The sequence below is a fragment of the Petromyzon marinus genome, chromosome 25, assembly GCF_048934315.1.
Source record: "Petromyzon marinus isolate PM22_M1 ecotype Great Lakes invasive population chromosome 25, UKy_Petmar_22M1.pri1.0, whole genome shotgun sequence".
Lineage (NCBI taxonomy): Eukaryota > Metazoa > Chordata > Hyperoartia > Petromyzontiformes > Petromyzontidae > Petromyzon > Petromyzon marinus.
The window spans coordinates 10,904,802-10,928,047 of NC_133691.1; the positions used below are offsets into that span (position 1 = coordinate 10,904,802).

The following is a 23,246-nucleotide window of genomic DNA, read 5'->3' on the forward strand; positions in this document are numbered from 1 at the left end:
CTGGTGCGTGACCCGAAATCGACCCCCCCCATACCCAGGAGCATCCCCAAGCGTGGAGACAGCGTGTCCCCGCCGCTTGTGGTGGCCAAAGCGCCTCCCCTCCCCCCCTGACAAGTGTAAAATAACACTTATTTTGCGAATGCGGAGCCCTCTCCGCCCCGACAGCATTAAATTATTGAGACCGTGAGCGTAATAATGTGATTAGGCAAGAGGAGCCGCGATATATAATAGCCTAAGGTGCGACCGTGCTAGGAGAAATTTGAGACAGATGCCATCCAGACATCCACCCTACGTCCTTCTTTCTGGAAGAGACACGTTCGTCATCTGGCCACATGGCCTGCCAGCACTGAACCAATTTCTCAACCACATCAATTCCATACACCCGTCTATCAAATTCACCATGGAAGTGGAAAAGGATGGCAAGCTACCATTCCTGGATGTTTTGATCGAAAAGAGACCTGATGGCTAGTTGGGATATTCGGTCTACAGGAAAGCCACCCACACGAATGCCTATCTAAAGCCTGACTCCCACCACCATCCAGACCAGAAGAATTCCCTCATCAAAACACTACACCATAGGGCCCGTTGCATCTCCGACCAGCACCACCTAGCTAGTGAGTTGGAGCACGTACACCAAGCCCTCAGGATGAATGGATACTCGGACCGTACAATCCGCAAAACTGCCTCCCCAGCCATGGGGAGACAACCTTCTGAGGCTCCAACCAAAACCATCACTTTACCATACATAGCAGGGGTTACCAAAAATATTTCCAAAATCTTAAACAAACACAAAATCCAGGTTCGTTTCAACACAGTACACTAAATTAGTGATTTAATCCCATCTGTAAAGCATGTGATTCCTGACATGCAATACCCTGGTGTCTCCAAACTGGGTTGTGGTTGTGGCAGCAGTTACATTGGGGAAACGAAACGTGTCTCGTACCGCGTTCGTGAACACAAGGCAGATCTGAAACACGGTAGGATCAATACCTGTCGTTGCTGATCATTGTTTTAACGCTGTGGGCTCACACGAAATTGATTCTTCCAGGACGGAGGTACTCTGCAAACCTACTGGCTACCTTCAGAGATTTGTTCATGAAGCCATCCAGATATATAAACACAGACACAACTTCAACCGAGATGAGTACAAACTGAGCAATCATTGGAAGGACGTTATTAACAAGGTAAAGTCTTAACCGACTGTGATGTTTCCATCCTACCTGCCTATGTCAGCTGTTATTTCAGACTCTGTCTCTCTCTCTATGACTTTGGATTGCACTCTCATGGTGCTAATCTCTCATTAACACTGCTGTTGTGCGCATATGCGGGCATATGGAGCATGATACTCTTATGCGGCAACGGAAGCTCATTCATGCTAATCTCCCTCCCTAATCCCTCTCTGCCTAATCTCCCCCATTAAAACAACTGACGTGCTTATGTCCGTGGATGGAATTCCTTTCTAGCTCAGACCCCGCTTGCTTGCCCATCGCCACGTATATAACCTCATTGTTGCAACTGCTCTCTAGCTGGTTCAGCAGTTCCACTGCTGGATTATATTTTTTTCCACCTGAGGACGACCGCTTGTGTTGCGATCGAAACGTCGTGATTTATTTTTTTATACCTACGTGACTTTACCGAAAGAACCAAAGAGTATGGATTCCTGCAGTCACAAAAGCTTCAAATCAAGATTAAATCAAATATTGCCGCACCCGCTGAGCTGTCGTTACCATGCCAATGACAGTGTACGTACGACACCACTGATAATGTACTACGCCACTGGAATTGCCCCCCACATGATAGGGCCATCACTTCACGTGGCAGGCATGGCCACCTATTACACTGATAATAGGTGCTTTGAAAAGGGGCCATTTGCCCGAAACGTTGCCCGTTATATATTTGCTTTCAATGCAGTGATATCGAGGAACGTTTCATTTATCTATGCTTGTACACCAGTCAACGTAGGATTACCAAAACAATACACGGCATTACACTGGCGGACGATGACTCTTGCAATAAAAAGCAAACCCTGGAACCATATCGTTCACCTGTCCGATGCTTCGCTCATTCGTCGGCAACGTTACACGTTGACATATCACTTCCGGAGCCCTCGGACTGACTCGCCAATCTCGCCATCAACATACATTGCCTAATCACCCCGTTTTACGATTATGCTTTGCAGCTTAAGTATGCGATCTTGCGTGTATGTGTAGATCTGCCCTTTGATCGGTGCTCGCTAACAGCACTTGCCTCAACAGTCAGTTAAGGCTATACGGGGGATCTTTGTCTTCGCACTGCCATTTTTGTCAGCGTAATGCTAGACGAGGACTTCTCTATGCTGTGTGGGTCGTGGGGGTTATTTGACCAGGCTTCAGCACTCTGCTGACTTCAGGGTAGTGGTGGGGAGCATAGACGGCAGAGCTTAGTGCAGTACGATATATTTTGTTGTGCACCCTTCTGCTGCTCACGTTGACCCCCCCCCCCCTCAGCCTATAACACCTGTTATATGAAGTGGTCGCTTATATTATCAAAGCACGATTCGCCGTTATCTGGTGCATTCCTGCTGATTTGGTCATAGGCAATGTCATCTTGACACGTGTTATGGACCTGTTCTAGATTGAAAACTAATTTCTTTAGAAATGCTTTGTTTGTTTGTCCTTCCCCTGCACCTCCGATCAGCACGATTGGCTATACAGGGTGTGAAAGAAGTTCAACATATATAAATTCATTCTAGATTTTAAGTTTTCGTGACTACAAGGATCCATACTCTCATACTCTTTGGTTCTTTCGGTAAAGTCACGTAGGTAAAAAATTAAATAAGAGATAAAAATAGAAAAATAAATCAAAGTAAATTTAATCACGTTTCGATTGCAACACAAGCAATCATCATCAGGTGTGAAAATCACAGTAAAAAATTCAAGCGGTGATTTTTCAAACCTGATGATTGCTTGTGTTGCAATCGAAACGTCGTGATTTAATTTATTTCTATTTATTTTTTGTATTTTTATCTTATTTTTTACCTACGTGACTTGACCGAAAGAACCAAAGAGTATATATAAATTCGTTGAACACTTTACAGAAGCATAAACTTTCTATATTAGAGGCTATTGAACGATTATACTTTATATCACCATTGAAAAAACACGACCACACCTGCACGCACAGCACATTTATGATAACAAATGTTCACTTTATGTACACATTACATTGACAGCTCTTTGTGAATCCACTGCTCTATAAAGGCATCTAATGCTGTATTGATCTATATACACATTGTGCATGTCAAACCATTACTGGATGAGGACTTTCCCATGACCTGCAGGCAGTCAGAGTTATTTTGACCAGTCAGTATTAATGGCCAGTCATTGCGGTTTGTTGAAGGTGGGAGTACAAACGGTGGATGTTGTTGGACTGCACTCTCCTGCCCACACCACCTATTTAAACCCGTTTCATCCACGGCGGTCACACATCCAAGCACTGTCCAGGCTCAAGCATGCTTAGCTTCAATTATGATGGGACCGGGCTCATTTTGGGAGATTTGGTGATAGGCATGTACACATGCGTATATAATTGGATACTTTACATTAACAAGTGTGTAACGCTTTGAGGCAATTAATCGTTTTCCGCTTGAGTCACACTTTGTAGACCCAGGCTTGTGGTGAATGTGGGCTTCAGGAACCCAGCTTGGATGGGCTTCACACTCTGTGAAAAAACAATTACAAGTTCCTTTACTTAACACCAAGGAACAGTCCATTGAGAACAGACGTCCCCATTTAAAACAGGCATGTGAATGTTTAAGTGGAAAGAAAAAAGGAAGACAGAGACTAGGATGGGCAGATATTGTCGGAAATTTAACCAGGAGGAGTCTACCAATGTTACAGCAACATGGGGGCCCAGCGTCACATGTCAGCCTCCTATGTTCCAAGGGCCATGCATGGTAGGTGAGTGGAAGTTGACTCACAAAATTAAACGTTTGATGATGCGTTGGAAGCGGTGCATTATCACAAATAACAAAACCATAAAGACACACTGTGGCCATAACAGGAATTGAAAAAAAAATCACATGCGACGTTTCAGGCAATGGTCCTTCTTCATAACAAGAGAGATCACCTGGTTGAGGTGTTCCTGGATGACGCACGCCTCTTCCAGCGCCTCCTTGGTTCCCCTGAACTCGGACACCACCTCATCTGTAAGGGCCAGTTCACAGCGGGTTTCAGTAATGAGGTGGCCGGATAGCAAGCAGTCGGGGAGATCCGTGATGGCCATGTCGGAGACACTTGGCCCAGCACTGGAGGATACGGGAAGGAAGTCTGGGTTTCATCCTTCGGCGGATATAAACACGCGTTTAGATTATTTTCGCCGCTATAAATGTCCACATGATAAGCCACTTTGTTGAGCGATCGTTTGTGGCAGGTAGCTTTTGAAAAAGCGAATAGCTCAATGGGCTTTACCTGGTAAGATTAAAAAAAAATTGTTTAGTTTTATTTGTATACATTTTTGTAGTGATTTGTTTACCTTTCCCATACTTTGCACTCCTATCGTGTTTTTTGTATTGTTTGTTGTTGTAACGTTCTGACCTGCCCCTACTTGAAATGTGCAAAAAATTGCTTTATAGCTCATCGGATTCCTCCAGCGTAAAGACATAGTTTAGTGATCTGGTGGTCTCAGAGCTCAGTCAGAAATGTCACTCCACTGCTGGATGAGGGCTTCCCCGCACCCTGTCGTTCACAGCAGTTATTTAACCACAAACTAAGGCGAGCGTACACGTGGGAGCATATAATCATTGTACACAACTGTTGTTGCTTCACTACCGGATGCTGCCCCATAACGTTGCCCCACAGCAGCCTATAACACCTGTGGTGCACGGTGACAACGCACCCGAGCACTAGCCAGGCTCAAGCCGGATTCGCTTCCAAGACTAGGCGCATTTCGGGCCTAGGAGTTTCACGAGTAAAATTATGCGTGAGGTAATGTACTGATGGATGTGCTGGCCCCCGTCATGGGAACGTGGTATTGTTGTCCGCTCACCGAGGGTCCCGCACAGGGACCGCAATTCCCGCAGCGTCTCCTCCAACTCCGCGTTTCCCGCCATTTCCACCACGCGAGTAATCGATTCCTTGAATCCGCGAATCACTGCAGTGTAGGTACGCATTGAGTAAATTACGATCGCTACGTGGTAGAAGTGCCATAGATAAATAGTATAAATGTATTATATCCCAAATGCATGTATTTGTTACGATACGTTCATGGAATCTTGCGTCGAACGAATAAAATCCGATTTTCCTACGTTGTAAGTAAAATTCATTAATCGATTCCGCACGTAAATCGATTCTAATGTTCAACAGTTCAGTCGTATCCATACGAATGCATTCTTTAATCATTTACAATTACAGTATGTACACACTATATTTAAACCCCAATATATTCATATGTATGGTTCTAAACGCAAACAATGCAGTTATCTTCAAATGTAAAGCAATTGTTCGTTGGGTTGGTAGTGGTGCAACACTCAAATTTTCCGACTCGCTGTTTATGTGCTATGAAGGGCCATTGCGCGAAACGCCAATTATCTTTTTCTTGTAAGGCCAGTTATTTATTGAATTTATTTATTTTAGAACAAAAAAAATAACACAACTGTCAATAACAGTGCCCTTAAAATAAAAATGTATACCCTCAATCCAGGTATTGTGCTATGCAGAAGGGCCATCGGCGCGAAACTTCCCTTTTTCAAATATATTTATTTGATTTTAAGGCAACAGTGCTATTACAGTACTAACGAATTGTGTTGAGTGTTTTAATCATTGTGGTTATGCAACACAGCCAACACAGCAAAAGTGGCATCGCCACCACATGGCGTACTGTACTGGCATTGATGGCAAAACTCCGCCCACTGATGGAAGCCCCGCCTCCTGGTGATTGAAGCTCCCCCTCTTAATTATTGTAGTCCCGCCTCCTAATTATTGAATCTCCGCCTCCTGATTATTGAAGCCCCGCCTTAGTCCCGGAAGCTCCGCCTGCCTTACGTTCTTCCCATCACCGCTGTGGCACTGGGCAGCGGACGCGAGACCCGTGGACAATGTGGAAGGTGCTTCAGCAACAACCCCCACCCCTACCCCGACGCGTGGCCTATGTTGTGTGTGTAACAACGATTGCGCGTTAATCTTGTATGCAGTGCTGTGAACAATGTCAGATGTAACAATGGCAAGCCGCTGTGTATTGTCAAGCGGTCCCGCGCTCTGACCAGCAAACGCGTGCGGTCAAACCACCCCCGCGTGCGTCCAGCAGCGGACTGATCGGCGGCCGTAAGTCGATGAACTCTGAGCATTCCGTGTAGTCGTGGGCTTAGTCGTGGGCTTAGCCGTAAGTCGATGAACTCTGAGCATTCCGTGTAGTCGTGGGCTTAGCCGTAAGTCGATGAACTCTGAGCATTCCGTGTAGTCGTGGGCTTAGCCGTAAGTTGATTAACTCTGAGCATTCCGTGTAGTCGTGGGCTTAGCCGTAAGTCGATGAACTCTGAGCATTCCGTGTAGTCGTGGGCTTAGCCGTAAGTCGATGAACTCTGAACATGCCATGTAGTCGTGGGTTTAGCCGTAAGTCGATGAACTCTGAACATTCCGTGTAGTCGTGGGTTTAGCCGTAAGTCGATGAGCTCTGAGCATTCCGTGTAGTCGTGGGCTTAGCCGAAAGTCGATGAGCTCTGAGCATTCCGTGTAGTCGTGGGTTTAGCCGTAAGTCGATGCTCTCTGAACATTCCGTGTAGTCGTGGGTTTAGCCGGCTTTGTGCACCAGTGGGATCGATGTGACAATTGTGCCGTGACAGTTGTGAGAGTTGTGGTTCGATTGCAGCCCCGGTTCGCCCTGTTCGTGGTTCATTAAAAGTTTAAACTGTTGTTTGTGTTAAGGACATCAAGACTATTATTGTAGTTGGTAGTGAATGGCAAAGTTGAAATAGCAACTGGTTCATCCGAAACTCGTTTTCAATACGACCATCTATTTGTTGTTATTAGAAACATTTAAAACGTCAACAAAAATGTTGTAATTATCACCATCATCGTCACTATAATATCAGTAATACAGTGTAACAATAATAATGTTCAACCCATTGTCAATCTGTTACTGGATAGAGGCCTGCCGTGTCACAGTCACCGGGCTTGTTTGACTATGCTGTAATGTGTAATGTACTTGACAACGCTGGTGAGATGTTAACTATTTCGCCTGATATACAGGAGTACGTGGGTTCGATCCCGACTCTGACGCCTCTACGTTTGGAATCGGCGTGGCATGCAGATTTTTCTCTGGGTCCTCCGGTTTTTCCGTCCACATTTAGAATCCACGCGCGTTTAGGGCATTTGGCTGCTATAAATATACACGTGGATAAGCCACTTAGTTGACCTATATCATTTTTGGCCAGATCGTGTCTGAAAAATATCTGTATAACTCGGTGGGTCTTACGTGGTAAAAAAAATAGTTTTGTTTAATAGTGTATTTGAATTATGTGTGGAGGTGGTCTGAGGACCGGTTCAGATATGACTCACGAACTGATGTTATCTGTGGTCAGGAATCGAACTCTTCTTGCCGAGTTCGTAGTGCGGTGTGTGAATGATTTTGTCATCTCTCCATAATGATAAACACTGTGTAATCACTAACCATCACTGTTGTCATCCTCACCATCACTATCATTGTCACAATCGTCTTGCTCATAATACTGGACTTGTTATTGTGTGTTTGCTATATTTCACTCGACACCCAGAAAACCCTTGCTAACGAGATGTTCCATCTCTTGGGATTATCCAGGTGAACATTGTAATTTATAACAAGAATGCAAGCGTTGAAACATTAGGAATATGCAATGCTGTGCCATGTATAATGAGGACCATTAGAACGCTAACTTTTTCCAAACGCAGTATTTACACGTGCAATATGACACAGGAACCTTGAGGCCATCACTGTATTCCAAGTGGTATGGTTGGTGTAGTGGTTTGCGCAAGGCGCTCTGAACCCATTCAACTTGAACTTGATTACCAGCCACGGCTAACGTCAGTGGCGAATGATATCTGAAGAAGTCCGAGCTCACGCCCCCCAAGTCCCCACCAAGTTTATTTTCTTTAACAAGATGAATACTCAAGAGGCCAGGATTAATCTCATTTACAAGAGTTACTGACCACGGTTACCAAAATGACAAAAGTAAAACGAAGGAAATCGAAATAAAAAACCAACTGCGTCACATGACTAAATATTTCAGTGCTGGCTCGAGCGATGGGACCTCTGAGCTACCCGACGACCCCCAAAACTTCCAGAGTTTAACGCAGCAAATCATCGGCACCAACGAGAATCTGTTTAGAAGGAAATTGCATTCGAACCAGTAAAAACGGTTGCACAAAGTGTATGAATGTGACCGGACCTCAAGATGCTGTACAATAAATGGGGGAAAAAGGTATTTTCAAAGAGTCTGAGAAAGGAGAAGCATTTATTAGTGATTAATTCAATCGATACGATGCCCATTTTGCCCAGCAATTGCAAACTATTGGATAAATATTTTTTATAAGTAAAAGCAAATGTTAGCCGATTTTTTAATCTCCAATCTGAAACCCCTTCGCGAAGGCTAAAAAGGCCGGCGCCTCGTCGCAGCGAACACGACAGCACGCGTCGACACGACCGTAATTAACGTGCAACCTCACTCTGACCAGCATGGCGACATTATGGTCAAACAACCCTCATAACCGACATGGCTTGGGGAGGACTTCAGCAGTGGATTGACAAAGGGCTGTAAGCTATGGAATAGTGGTCATCAGCCATGGGTGGTTTCCCACCATGACCTCTGTGCAGACTTGGACCTAATCCAAGGAACATAACATGTTTGTGTTTCGTGTCCCTGTATTTTCACAGTACGTGTGGTTTGTTTCTGCCTTTGATTCTGCGACTTGCTGGTTTGTCCAAAATACACTTGTCGCAAGTGGAACATGCTGTCGGAAAGCAGCACATTAATTCAATTACCTACAATCATCGCAATGCGAGAACCTTCTGAAAATCGGTCTTAATCAATGGAATAATAAACGTGGAACACACAATACATACGGTAGAAATTAAACGGAACAAATGGGAGACGATAATAAGTATGAGACAACACGGACAATACACAAGATACAACAAATGAGACAAAATAAAAGAGATGATACAAACGAGACTGAACAAATGAATCAGTCATTAGACAATACAAATGAAACAATGCACCAGACTAATATCACAGATCAACAAAACTATAACTAACTTTCAGAAAAAAATATAACCGATTCTTGCGGAGAGCATGACTATTTCATCGTTTCTCCCTAGCTGATCCTGCTGCGAATCCCTGCCCCCGTCCGCCAGCTACGATCAAGCCTACACCAACCCCTCCTTAACCTTTCTCACCTGTCCTAACTGTCACCATAACTACACCAACACTTTCAACAACCCCAATCTTTATGTCAAGCACTATCACCTTACGTACAATTTTATAACTGCTGTGAAGCGCCTTGGAATAAGGCGCTGTATAAATCTAAACAAGCTAAGAGGTATAGGCGGCCGGCTGTGCGCATCGCCGCTAACTGCTCGTTTATTACCCCCTTCCGCGAGATAGCAGCGGCTGCGTGAGGCGCTGCTGGTGTTGGGGGGTGGTGTCGCCATCTTCGCCGGGCACGCCACCGTCTCGGGCGATGAGCGGTTCTATCGCGAGCTGCTCATGCCGGCGCTGCGTCGAGTCGTGCCGCCTGAGGCGGCGCACACGCTCTCCATCCGCCTGCTGGCGCTGGGCCTCGGCCCTCGCCTACGCCCCACACGGAACGACGGCCCTGCGCTGGTGAGGTCCGGCGTACGTGTGGGAGCGGTCAGTCAGCCGTCGTTCTGCCGCCACACCGCCGACTCGCCGTGGTTGCGTTGAACAGGGGGGTGGGGAACCGACGGGCCAAGCGCACACCTTCCAACCTCATTCCGTATGGCCCAAAGGGCCACAACGTGAGGTCTACCACTCGAAATAGCCCTTCAAATCATAATTGGCCTGACGAGCACGGCTTCTAATTTTAGCGTTGTGCTCAGTCGCTTTTGTCACTGAAAGCGCCTCTCATAGTCACAGAAGTGGCTGCGTGTTCATCCATGGTGGCCAGCTAAAGGTATCTTCAAAGTCCTATTTGTCTCTCAGTAAGGAAAAGGTTCCCTACTTCATGGCTTAGTGGCATCACAGTGGCTCTCAGTACTACGAAGACCCCTTGCCATCGTGGCTTTGGCAGCACTGATTGTGGATGACCTGTGTTGACGCTATGCTCGGGATGGACTACGTGGGAGGTGCGGTATAACTGTACGACGAGGGTGGTGATGATGACTTCATTCTGCGCCCTCGTCCCCACAGGAGACGCGCGTGTTTGGCCGCACGTTCGCAAACCCCGTGGGCATCGCGGCCGGCTTCGACAAACACGGCGAGGCAGTGGACGGCCTCTTCCACCTGGGCCTCGGCTTTGTGGAGGTCGGCAGCATCACTCCGCTCCCGCAGCCCGGAAACCCCAAGCCTCGCGTGTTCCGGTTGAGCGAGGACAGCGCAGTCATCAACCGGTGTGTCGGGACTACTCCCCTCTGGCTGCTCCCCTCCCACCCCTGCCACCCCCTCGCTGTACGGATTTAGTATCGACACGTCTTGTGTTGATCTTAGTCGTGGGGATCTTTTTGTTTTGATTGTAGTTGCGTATCCTCCGTCAATCACCGAGGTTGCTTGAGCCTCTGTCGTAGTGTCACGGGATGAGAGATATTTACATTAATAAATGGAAATCTAAGAGCAGTATTTTTTTATGGCAAGCGGACATCTTATGTATGTAGCCAACCGTGCTAATCGGAGGTATGGGGAAGGTGACATCACAGAACTACTTTTGAGGTTCAATCTGTTGACTCTTATCCACACTATGTGGTACTCCACTATAAAATGTGTTCATCACATTAAATTCTAAATTAATATTTGACAACTCTGTTTATCCACAACTCGGTCAGTGCAAGTCTATGGGCTTCTTTGTGAGTCATTAGGCCTCTGTGTGATTCTATGGGCCTCTATGCGATTCTGTGGGCCTCTGTGCAAGTCATTGGTAACCAGACTGAGACAATCAACTCACTCCTCTTGAGGATCAAGTTTAATCACACAGGCAGCTGAAACCCTCAAGTGAACCCAGGATCTCAGTGGTACAGCTGGATGTTGATTGCAGAGCCATTAGCTCGGTCGGTGGATCACACAAATGTTGAGAAACTTCCTTCCCGTTTGCGTAAATGTGTCATACCCTGGCTAGCCAAGAGAATGCAGTACAGCAAATGTAGACACCCACCTGTTCCATTTGCATGGGATAGAGCGCTCCATCGAATGTGTGGGTTTCTCCAGGTGCTCCTTTTTCCTTCCGCATGTAAGTACTTATAAGTTGACTGGTAACACCTCGATACACTCTTTTCTCCTATAACGTTGCAGTTGCATTCCTAAAGAACACCTCGTTATGGAAAAATGGCGTTATAATAATTTATATAAGGTAAAGCACAGTTCGCGATAACACGTGAGTTGCGTATGCAGGCTGAACAAAGACTGAGGTGCATGGGCAGCATCTCGAAGCGTCCAGCAGCATCCCGCCTTGTGCGATGCTCCGCCTTGTGCGATGCTCCACCTCGGCAGCCGTCCAACTGCTTATTCCTACTAGCACAACGTAGTTCTGTTCACTCAAGCGTGTTCTATCCAATTCGCGTCCGCGTATCAAAACAATGTGCTCCCGTATACATTAATCGCGTTATATCTAATTCGCGTTATGAAGACACACGTTTTCAGAGAAGAGGCTATATATTGATAACCGCAGAGCTTGGACGAAGGTGGAGGGGGGGGGGAAATTGTCTCCAGTTCACCGCCTGATTACTACTGATTTCCCGCTCGTCTCTGGCTCCTCTTCGCTCCTCCGAGTCATCTGTGCACGGCATGTTACGAGTTCAAATGATTTATTACGAACCTCTTGAGTCGCCTCTAGCAGCACTGACGCTGTCTCTGCTTTGCCATGCCCCTTACCCCGCAGGTACGGGTTCAACAGCGACGGGCACGAGGTGGTGGCGGCACGTCTGGGGGCACGGGCGGACGCGCAGAAGGAGCTGTCTCGAGGTGTGTGTGTGTGTGCGTGCTTGTGTGTAGGGCACTAGCGTGTGAGTGCTGCAGTCTTCGTACTGCTCTTGGGATTTAAACGAATACTAGCTATACTTTTTCCCCAATGTCCGTTTGAGTTTTGTGATGGACTGCCCGTTCAGCACTCTCACAGAGCGGCGCATCGCCCTGAGCTTGAGGAGATCGACTTCTAAAAAACACGTAAAGTGACCTTTTAATATCGACACGCTAGGGGGCGCTGCTCTTTCTAAAGTGTTGATGGTGGTGCTGCTGATGATGGTTGTGTTTTGAATGATAAATTTGATGATAAAAGTTATTATCATGATCATCCTGCTGCTGATGATTATGGTGGTAGTAGTAGTCTTTTGAATGATGATGATCATGGGCTAAGTCAAGCCCTGACCGCCTCCAGTTTTACACAGCCTCGCACCTACACCCTCACGCTCTCGTCCATCGCACGCGATGGTATGGTGATAGTGCTGCTGCTGATGATGGTTATGCATCAGATGATGATGACGACGACGACGATGATGGGTAACAGTGGTGGTGTTTTGGACGTGATTGTGAGGGTTGGGTCCGTCGGGTCTGTCAGGTCATCTTTTCAACCCCTCATACCAATGCAGCCCACGCGTGCTCCCAGCACACAACCACTGCTCAGCGCGGCTCGACCGAAACATAAAACTTTTAATAAAAACACAAACATATTGCAAAACAATCAACCTACTCGCGTCTACCCCGAAAAGTCACGCAAACCGCACGTTGGGATCTCGACTCTGTAAACTCCTCCTGGCCTAGTGCCGGAGCGGCTTACAGCCTCAGACTCCTGAGCTCTGATGCAGCAGCAGTTTGCAGCCTCAGATCCCTGAGCTAGACTCAGGAGTTTGCAGCCTCAAACTCCTGGTCTCCGATGCAGTGAAGACACGCCTGTCACTAGTTTGCAGCAGGGTGAATGCCTGGGAGACTCGTTGACTCTGTTCTGTTGGCATCGAAGGCCAAAGGGTCACAGTTTGCAGAAATGTGGAGGGCTGGGAGGTTCATCACCGGCGAACTCTCCCTCCTTGAAAGCGTACGGCGGTGCCGGGGCACGACCACCACCAAAACGCCGCGATGGCCAGGAGTAGCCTAAATATCACTCTGCCTGAAACATTGAACCTGTTCATACACTCCCTATATCAAACAATGTAGATGAAAACTCAGCTTCAATACTCTCTCTCTCTGCCTGAATGACTCTGAAACGTTTTGTAAAAATATTTCTCTTGGGCTGTCTTCTCTGCCTGAATGACTTTAAAACAACCTGTGAATAACGTTTCTCCAGGACTCTGTCTCTGCCTGAAAACTGAAATATAAAATATGATCACACCATGAGTGAGTAATGTACCTTTTAAATGAACATCTCAGAGATTACTTTATCAAGGTGCACCTGTTGAAATTTGGAAAACACCATTACCAGTTGATCAATTCATCTGAGGCCTTAAATATAACCAATGTAAAATAACTAAACATTTAATCGATATTGCCCCAATGCATAGCTCATGTGTGCACACCTGCATTATTGAATACACATTTTTTTAAACCTGCTTCTGTGACCGTGTTTCTCTCCGTCTCCAAAATGTTTTAAACATTATTCCCCCAAAGTATGACTAACATCTCTACACTCCCATCCATCACTTATCAGCTCCACTGGCTCAGCAGACTCCCGCACCCCGGATATTCTCTCCAGCTCTGCAGAAGATGGCACCTCGTGCGCCTTTTCCAGCCGAAGTCGGGCTTCCACGTGGTGTCAGGCCGCAACTCTTGTGTGTGCCTCTCGCCCTCCCGCAGTCCTCGAGCGCACCTTGTCGCACGGAGGCACCAGCAGCTGAGAGGGTGGAGTCGCCTGCCTCACGTTCCACCCTCTCAACATTAACTTTGAGGCGACTACGTGGCCACGCCATGCTGCCGCAACCCAGCATTGCGCTCCTTGAACGCACCTCATCGCCCCGAGGCACCAGCAGCTAACAGGGTGGAGTCACCTGTCTCATGTTTCATCCTCGTAAACTTTAAATTTGAGGCGACCACGTGGTCGCGCCGCATGGCCACGCCATGCTCCCCGACGCTCATCTCTCTCCTCTCTCTGGGACTCCTCCCCTACTGTCACTCTCTCGGGGCTCCTTTCTCGCATGTTAGTCTCCCCATCCTGCTTATGAGACACCTACCCCTCCCGCAACACGCAGCGCTGAACCGAGGAAGGGGCGGAATGAGGGGGAGGGCAGGGACGAGGAGAAGTGGCTCACAAGGGCAACTACAGTGATGTTGATAATGCATTAGATTATATAATAGTGACGGGCTTAGTTAACCTCCAGCCAATGTAGTTTCTCACGATCGTCATCCCCTCTCTCCTTCTGGCTCGCTTCGCCGCAGGTGGGCATCCCCTTGGCATCAACCTGGGCAAGAACAAGCTCTCGCCCAGCGCCGCGGATGACTACGTGGCGGGGGTGACGCGCTTTGGCCCGCTGGCCGACTACCTTGTGGTGAACGTGTCTTGCCCCAATACGCCGGGCCTACAGGTCCTTCAGGGATGCTCCGAACTCAGGGCCCTGCTGCAGCAGGTGACGACTGGTTGGGGTCGCGGAGGGAGGGTCATTCTTGAGGTCATAGTCAGGGTCACGATAGAGGTGGGGGCCATCGTCGCGGTCACTGCCGCAGTTTGGGTCGAAGTCGAGGTCAAAGTTGAGGTCGACCGTCTGTGCAGCAACAGCACTTGCCCCAGCAGTCTGTTTGGAGCGCGTGTACGTTTATGTACGTGTAATGAGCGACTTCCGAGACACGTCGTGTAGAGGGTATTTTTTCTTTATTTACTCACACTGGGCACAACATAGGCCAACACTTGTTCTTCCTCACACTGAGTACAACACTACATATTAACGTCTATACTGGCTACACACACAGCCGATCACTCGGCGTGGTCCCATTGCTCCCACTCGGCTATGCCGCTGGCTGGTGGCGTGACGATGATGGCGATGGAAACCACGCAGGGGATCTTCCACGTGGCCGGACGACTCGCAGCCAGGACCCAGGACCCCACACATGAGCCCCGAGCTCTGGGTCCGCTCCCCCTTATATCCCCCCAGGCGTGCCTAGGCCCCGCCTCCGGCCACGCCCTCTCATGAAACCTTCGAGCAGGTTCCTGGAGTATCTCTGGTAACCCCACCTGCTACCTTTGCCACAGATACACTTCCTTCTCTGATTGGTTGTTACTTCTGTGCCCGTACCCGTGAATCTCTTTCCAGGCCAGCAGGTGTCACCCTGTCATTACATATTGAACCCGAGTTCGATTCCCACTTAAGGGGCCAACACCGGTTGCAATGGTGTGGACCAGTCCTGGGCCTCGCCTAGGTTGACTCCGCCTTAAATTGGAACCTTTTGCTGTGTGTAAACATCACCACTGGGGAGACAAAGGTGGTCGGGCATCGTGCTGCCCACCCCCTCGTGTGTCGTGTCAACCTTCATAGGTGCTCGCTAACAGCACGTAGCCCAATGGTCTAAGTAGGCTGTATGCGTTGTGTGTGCGTGTTGCGCAGGTTGTGCGTGCGCGTGACGCACTGCCCACTCCACACAGGCCGGCCTTGCTGCTCAAGATCGCGCCGGACCTCACCGACGAGGCCAAGTGCGACATCGCAGCCGTTGTCACGGAGGTCAGCTTCCACAAACTTTTATTCATAGCTTTGTCCACGCGGCTGTACATCCAACTCTGACTGTAAGGGCGGGGGGATCCACCACGCTGGTGAAGTATGGTGCGTGGTAATGTGCGGCCCGTCAAAATATCTGTCCGGGTTTGGTGACCCGGAAAATTACCGAGACGTGCGGTGGTGCATGTGCGATCTGTGCTATTCCCCGCGTGGCACAGATGGGTGTGGACGGCCTTATTGTGAGCAACACCACTTTGAGCCGGCCGGCGGGCCTGCAGTCTGCTCACCGCACCGAGACCGGGGGGCTGAGCGGGGTGCCGCTCCGAGAGCTGTCCACGCAGACCGTGCGAGACATGTACAAACTCACCGGAGGTCGGCTCCCATCCACGCACCCACTCACGCACCCACTCACGCAACCCACTTACGTACCCACGCACCCACGCGTGCATACAACAATAGCAACTGCCGTTCAGTGGTGGTGATGACACCATTGCGCTTGTGCCATGCTAGTTGCACTTTGAGCCCATGTGAAGTGTCATAGACCTGCTGGCAGGAGGTCACGGAACAGACCCGGGTACTATGGGTTTACTGACTGAGACAACTGTCAGATGCATCTACTGTACCAACTCTCTGAGCTTTGGCCACCTGGCGCTTCGCTCATTGTTATGAGCGTTGCTTCTCTCCCCTCCGTTGTTGCTGGAGGGCGACTGCCTCCACTCCCCAGCAGCGTTTATCACGAACCTCCTCCAAAGCGGCCGTTTGTGACACTGCTAGTACCGGTCTTCTGTAAGTCCACTCGGCTCCAAATCCTTCTGTATCACATCAGTCTAGCTCTTCTTTAGCCCATGCCGTGCCCATTTAGCCCCCTTTATCCGACCGAATAGAAGCTGCATGGGCACACGTGTATACGCACGGATGTGCACATGTCTGCACGCACACGTTCAGAGACGGGCACAGACAGACGAGCTCAACACATGGCTGTACACACGTGCATGCAGAGATACACGCACAGGTGCACGTTTATACTCGAGCACTCACAAAACCACATGGGATTGTACGCACATGTGTTCACACACACATGCATACATGTACACACACCAGACAAATATTCCCCAGTAGCCATACAGAACTGTTGGGGCAAGTGCTATTAGCGTGTACCTGTAAAGGCCGGCATGGTACATAACAGGGTGGTTGGCCATCACTACGCCTGGCCCCCAGTGCTGATGTTTATACACCACACCAGGTGCTCATTTAATGATAATACATTTTATTTGTGAGCGCTTTTCTGAATACTCAGACACTTTACATAAAATCATAAAAGTAGCAAAAACAACATCAAATGGTAAAAACACTAAAAACACTTCAAACTTAGCTAAACATTATAAGCAATTTTAAAAAGGTGAGTTTAAGGCTGAGGCGACCTCGGAGCGGCCCAAGATGGGGTGGGAATATGGGGTCTTCTCTGCTCTGATGTCCCAAGGTGCAGAGATACCTAAATCCACCACTGTTGAGCAATTAGTAGCTTAACGGTTGTTTGTTGTGCATTCACCAACGAACCGTGCAGGCTCCGTGCCAATCGTGGGGGTCGGCGGGATAACAAACGGCGCCGACGCGTTCGAGAAGATCAACGCTGGGGCCTCGCTTGTGCAGCTCTACACGGCGCTCATGTACCAGGGCCCGCCCGTCATTGCGCGCGTCAAGCGCGAGCTGCAGGACCTGCTCAGGTATATTCTGGGGCGCTGTCCGTCGCTGATGCGACCGCAGACACGCGGTCGAATTACAGTTTGCAAAAAACGACCCTTTCAAGCCGTTGGGGATGACATGAGATGTGTGTTGCTTTTCGTGTGTAAAGCGCCTTAACGCTTTTCTGTTTTCGAGACGTCTAGAAGTTGCAGGGTGGGTGTCCTGTTCACCACTGAATTCTCGGAACGCACGAGCGGTTATCGTTAATTTTATTTAGAGAGGCATAGCGCCGTTGTTTTTAAAAAACATTGTACTCACCGCAGAGAACTGTAGCGAGCCAACCACACTCTATGATAGCTGTCACCAAACTGTGCCACAAGCCCTCCCCACATGGCATTTTACTTCTGATTCCGTTCCGATGACATACATGTACGCCATTCTATGTATGTACACGTACGCCATTCTAGTATGTACACGTACGCCATGGGAATGGGCTAAGACGCCCAGGAGTAAAGGAGGGTGCTTATTATGAAAAAATATTTATGGATATTTTCATCATTATTACTTCTACGGTTCATTAAATCAGCTCAAGTGCAAGTGCTAGGTGGATTGATACATTGCAGGATGCGGAGAGATGGTGATAGTTTGGGCGGGCCTTCGTCCAGCAGTGAATGGATCACGGTTGATAACATTGTGACTGACTTCTTCACCATCGTCCACCTCCCTGTTTTCAATTGTAATTACGATCACAGCAGCATCGTTAGCCGTAGTTCCTTACGAATTAGAATTGTATGTGATCCCAGTTCAGTATGGTAATCGGGACCCAACATCACAAAACGAGCAATGTCAACAAAAACGTCACCATTTTTCATCATCTGTCCACATGACGGGTTTACCCAACAATTGTTTTGTTTGGGCTCCATTTCTTGCAGTGAACACGGCTACAGCAGCGTGGCCGAGGCTGTAGGGGCCGAACATCGGGAACCCCGGACCGGATTGCCGCGGCAGGCGGAGCGTAATGCGGGGGGTGCGGCGGCGTGACGGACGCGATGCGGCTGAGCTGTGCAGCGGTGGTGTCGGGGAGAACCGTAGCTGTGAGCCGGATTTTTCTGCCGAAAGAACGTTAGCACCAACAACCTGGGAATCGTTTTATTTTTGTATTTTTAAACGAGCAATAGTTTTGCATTAAGTAGGAGTGATCTGGAGAATCTGCAGAACGCTCATCACACATACATAGGATAACACTCATTTGGTCTGTGGAGATTAATTCAGGAGTCCTCCTTGTTCTGCTGTCATCCATTGGTACACCTCACGGCCTAGCTGGTCTAGGAGTTTAACAAATCCCTACGAAATACTCTAAAAAACTTGCCTCTCCACAGGTGTGCGCCACTGTATCCAGCTCATACGTTTGTGCTTTCCTGAATTTTTATCACCAATGAAGTTTCGTGAAAGGTTTCACGAGTATAATATATGAATTTCGATCGCTGCCTTCATATGTATTTTGTATTGGTACATCCTCGCAAAAGTTAATTTGTAATTGTTAACACGAGCTGTGGATGTGCTGCTGCACTCGCGATAATCGCTTGTGCGCGTTAACGTCAAGCGGACGCACAACGCGTCCCACTCGATGGCTATTTGTATTTTTGTAAAGCTGATGTAAAAAGCGGCGGTTGCCTTTTCCCCACTACCCATCGCTCACTTGCTTGGCCGAGCAAATTTGGCGATAGTGTCGACTTTCCGATGTGTGCTCGTTACAAAGCTGTTGCGACAGAAGAACAACACCTTGATGACCTGCCGACAATCGAGCCGTCCCGCGTGGAATTGACATTACACGGCTTCTTCAAAGGGTCCCCGCTCAAGTTAGACGCCCCCAAAAAATCTAGCATCACTCCCAAGACATCTCGACAAACAGTGTAATATGCACGGTGCGGCAATATTCAGGAACAGTAGAAACTTCATTCCTATGATGTAGGAGAAGATACAAGCTGAGTGTAATATTCGTATGATTAATAAGATGAATGTGGGAAGATCACTGCATACATTTCCGCAGTTGTGCTCTACAGCTCTCCAATGCGTTTTTGCGTTATACCACTGTCCGAAGTTTCACTCCACATACAAGGAGCTTCTTTAGGAACCGACCTGAGCTCCCCTAGCTTGTACTATTTTCTAAATATATAAAACGGGGCCCCAAAATCGCCCTACGGCAATGGAGCTTCTTTCAGGTCCTGAAATTCGTGAAGAAGCTCCCAGCAAGTGGAGCTAAACGTTGGACATGGTGGCAAACAACCCCACGTGGTACAACCTCTAACCACGTCGTAGAGGGAATGTTCAAGCATCCTATGTATGAAACGGTTTGAGAGGTGTGTGTGTGCATGCAAACGGTGAACGGTTGCAGCGTCGTCATTGGCCATGATTGATCTGCTTGCATGAAGGGCTCTGCAAGCCATTGCACACAGTTTGAGCATCTCCTGCTATTTTTCTGCACAGACGTATGGTTCCTGGCATTTTCCCACACCCTGTGCAGTATTCGAAATGATTTACAGAAAAATGACAAAAACGAAACAGGAGTCAAATGTACGAGTAATTGCAACCAGATGGTGCGTGTACTATTCGTACACGAGGCGACTTTAGGCAATGCCAAAGCAATGAGATTAGTGTGCACGATGCGCGAGTGTGTTGCGCACGCTATTCGTGTGTTCATGTCGCTGTGCAGTTTATATGTGTGTGGTTGTGGAATGATTCGTATCTGATCACAAGTTAAATGCGTGTCGTAAACACTCCTCCACCTGAGAACGCCGATTAGTAAAATAATTTCAACGAATGTTGGCAATTTATGAATAACAAATGATATTAACGTCCGTTAGTAAAGCAGCATCTTCCAAATGTTACGACAGCTCATGCGATCTGACCCAAAAATAAATTGTGAAGCAATGTTGGTAGCGAAAACCTACATGGTAATTTCACCAACCTCTGTGTGGTTGTGGAATATTGTGTCCCATTGTATGCTTGACAAATCAGGCCAGTTGCACTTTGACCAATTGATCCGAGCAGCTTCTATATAAGAGTATTATACAACATGTACTTCCTTATTTTAAGTTTTGCTGGCTGGTGTGCAGACAGGCAAGTGCGTGCTGATGACGTCACCACGCACATCTGTGACGACGTCACGCATATCCCACAACAAGTGCAGGTTTCGTGTGTGTTGACGTCATGCCTCCCCCACTCACCCTCCACCCCAGCCATGTCGCCCGCGCAATTGCGTGGGCAGTGCTCGTATAAATAACTAAATAGATCGGCAATGTCTCCTTCACGTATCCATATCTCCACATTAAAATATACAAAAGGACGCAGGCGAGTTTTGTGCACGCCACTAAAACGCATGCGGCGCAGGGGGCATTGTGTACTTTGTGAGAAATACTTTGTCAGATTTGATATGACATTTTCATAGGGTCCAGTATTTGAGTGAACCCAGTCATGAAATGTCAAGTTTTTCTCAAAATTACTGGACTCATTACAACAGCCATTGCTATATTCTGTTTTACAATATATGTTACAACCACGTGCCAATCTTCTGCTGGAGGAAAGCATCCCCCGTGCCGTGTGAGCGAGCCATGATGGTTTAAATTTTGCCTTAAAACTGTCGTGACTGCAGGAATTCATATTCTCGGTTCTTTCGGTAAAGTCACGTAGGTAGAATGATGGTTTGTTTATTTTAATCATACTTCACCATACTGCATGGTCAGTACTGGTTGGGTATGCAGTATTTAAGATGTCATCCAACGCTGACGTTAACTGGCGGCTGGGAATCGAACTCTGGTGGCTGGGTTCATCGCACAGCGCTAACTGCTGTTCTGCCACTGCACCCCAACTGCTATATATAATGTACAGCAGTGGTCAGCATGGTGTGTTTGTGTGACTGTGTGTGTGTATATATGCTCTGTAAGCCGATATGGCTGTATACGTGACTGGTCTCGCCGCCCACTGAGCCCACCAACCGAAGCTCATTGTATCGCCGGGCCACTGTCAGAGCTTTCCATCATCCTCCTCGTCCCATTCGCCTCCTCGCCTCCACCCTCGACAGCACAGCTCCAACCAGTGCCACCCTTGCACTGATTAAACTAATTATTTGGGGGGGGGGGATGCTGCGTTAGAAGTGGTGCATAAGCACAACTAACAAAACAAATCAACACATTCGTCAGTAACAATGGGCGTAAAAGGAAATATATAATCGGCGACGTTTCGGTTAATGGCCCTTCATAGCACATGAATAGAGAGGTCAGAGATAATGTGGAAGATCAGAGTTGGAGACCACTTAATATCATGGGGCCTGATGATAATAAAATAACATTTATAATGTTTTCTGATGACCGTTTTTTTATTGGAATATGAATAGTTACCTAAGAGTAGCTATTGGGTAATGGACAAACCTTTAAGTAATCAAACATTATTACTAAATAAACTCAAAGTTACATTGCATTGTGGGACGATTGCTTCTCGTGAGCACAAGGCACTCATTTAGGCACTTGAGTATTTAGCGGGATTTAGCCAGCAGTCGGGTTCTCCGAATAATTTTCAGGAGGATCCTACATTTGGCTGTTTGGGCAATGCCATTAATTATTTTGGTTTCGTGTGTAAAAAAACCCCGGGGGACTCGGGGAGAAAAACCCACGCGACTACGTGAAGAGAGGAAGGCCTTAGGGTCGGGATCGAACCTACGATCTCCTGTAATCCAGGCAAGGTAGTTAACATCTTTCCACCGTGGCACCACCACTCCCATCCAGCAATGGATTGACAAACATGCTGCACTATAACAATAGGTTTTACCCTTTCTGGCAATAAAACAGGTGTCGAGATGTTAAAACCTCAAACAGAATCCGTATTCAAGGACTCCTGTCTACATTAACCGCGCGTACTTGTGGTGAACATGCAAACAAAAAACATGCTCTGATAATGTATTAATTGTCTTTGAAACTGATTGGTTTGAAATGGGCGTAGCCCAAATGTCAGCGCTCATTTCAAACCTTTATAAACAGTTGTCTTTAGAAGCTAACCCCCTTTTTCCTGATGACGACCGCTTGTGTTGCGATCGAAACGTCGTGGTTTTTTGTTATTTTCTTCAAACCTATCTACGTGACTTTACCGAAAGACCCAAAGAATATGAATTCCTGCAGTCACGAAAGCTTTAAGTCAAAATGGTGTATCAAGGTGTTAGACGAGAGAACGCTAAAAGGCGAACAGCACAGGCAATGCATTTCTAGCTCGGGGCGAGCAGCTACCATATGGGACCTTTCTTGCCAGTATTAAAATATAACAATAGGTTTTACCCTGATTTATTGCCAGAAAGGGTAAAACCTATTGTTATATTTTAATACTGGCAAGAAAGGTCCTATAATGCTGCACATAGGTCTAAATTTCAGCCGGAATAGTCTGGAACGCTGCTCCAGAAAATGATGTTGGTACATTGCCACATTTATCTCGCCTATGTTGTCCTCATATATAGAAATGTAAGGTATAGATTTGCAGGGTATAGATGATAATTTTGTTGGCATTAGCTAATCTGATGTACCCCATAGTGTGGAATTGTGGACTCCACTTATATGGTTTCCAGAGGCAAACTTTACAGCAGTGAGCATTGGTGGCTTCCATGCTGATGAATCCGATGAAGAACGAAACCGATCCACAGTTGTCCATCTCTCTATCGCTTCTATTGCTGCCAGTCGGTGACATTTGCTCAAATTTATTTTGATGGTGACCGA

General features: G+C 47.6%; 1 protein-coding gene and 1 long non-coding RNA gene across 4 annotated transcripts; one reads left to right on the forward strand and one right to left on the reverse strand.

Annotated features, from left to right (window-relative positions):
* Nucleotides 1–3,166: 3,166 nt before the first annotated feature.
* LOC116945834 (uncharacterized) lies at nt 3,167–5,833 on the reverse strand. Its single transcript, XR_004403372.2, has 4 exons — nt 5,669–5,833; nt 5,026–5,130; nt 4,108–4,184; nt 3,167–3,699 (listed from the first exon to the last, which is right to left on the reverse strand). It is a non-coding gene; the product is annotated as an uncharacterized LOC116945834 (long non-coding RNA).
* A 125-nt stretch (nt 5,834–5,958) lies between these two features.
* DHODH (dihydroorotate dehydrogenase (quinone)) lies at nt 5,959–22,363 on the forward strand. Of its 3 annotated transcripts, none has more exons than XM_032960405.2 (9): nt 5,959–6,082; nt 9,614–9,832; nt 10,379–10,578; nt 12,057–12,139; nt 14,540–14,727; nt 15,738–15,813; nt 16,026–16,179; nt 17,372–17,531; nt 18,423–22,363. In XM_032960405.2, exons 1-9 carry the CDS (start codon nt 6,074–6,076, stop codon nt 18,423–18,425), a joined length of 1,092 nt encoding a protein of 363 aa, XP_032816296.2. In that variant the 5' UTR covers nt 5,959–6,073; the 3' UTR covers nt 18,426–22,363. The 3 variants fall into 3 exon arrangements, with proteins under 3 accessions (XP_032816296.2, XP_032816294.2, XP_032816295.2); XM_032960403.2 differs by having other exon boundaries at nt 5,960–6,082; nt 15,700–15,813; XM_032960404.2 differs by lacking the exon at nt 5,959–6,082 and adding an exon at nt 6,108–6,299 and having other exon boundaries at nt 15,700–15,813.
* Nucleotides 22,364–23,246: the final 883 nt, after the last annotated feature.

Bases quoted from the DNA above. Each gene is read 5' to 3' on its own strand.
- DHODH (XM_032960403.2), top strand. The intron at 10,579-12,056 runs GTGTGTCGGGAC...CTTACCCCGCAG, and splicing joins GACAGCGCAGTCATCAACCG to GTACGGGTTCAACAGCGACG. The intron at 16,180-17,371 runs GTCGGCTCCCAT...CGAACCGTGCAG, and splicing joins CATGTACAAACTCACCGGAG to GCTCCGTGCCAATCGTGGGG.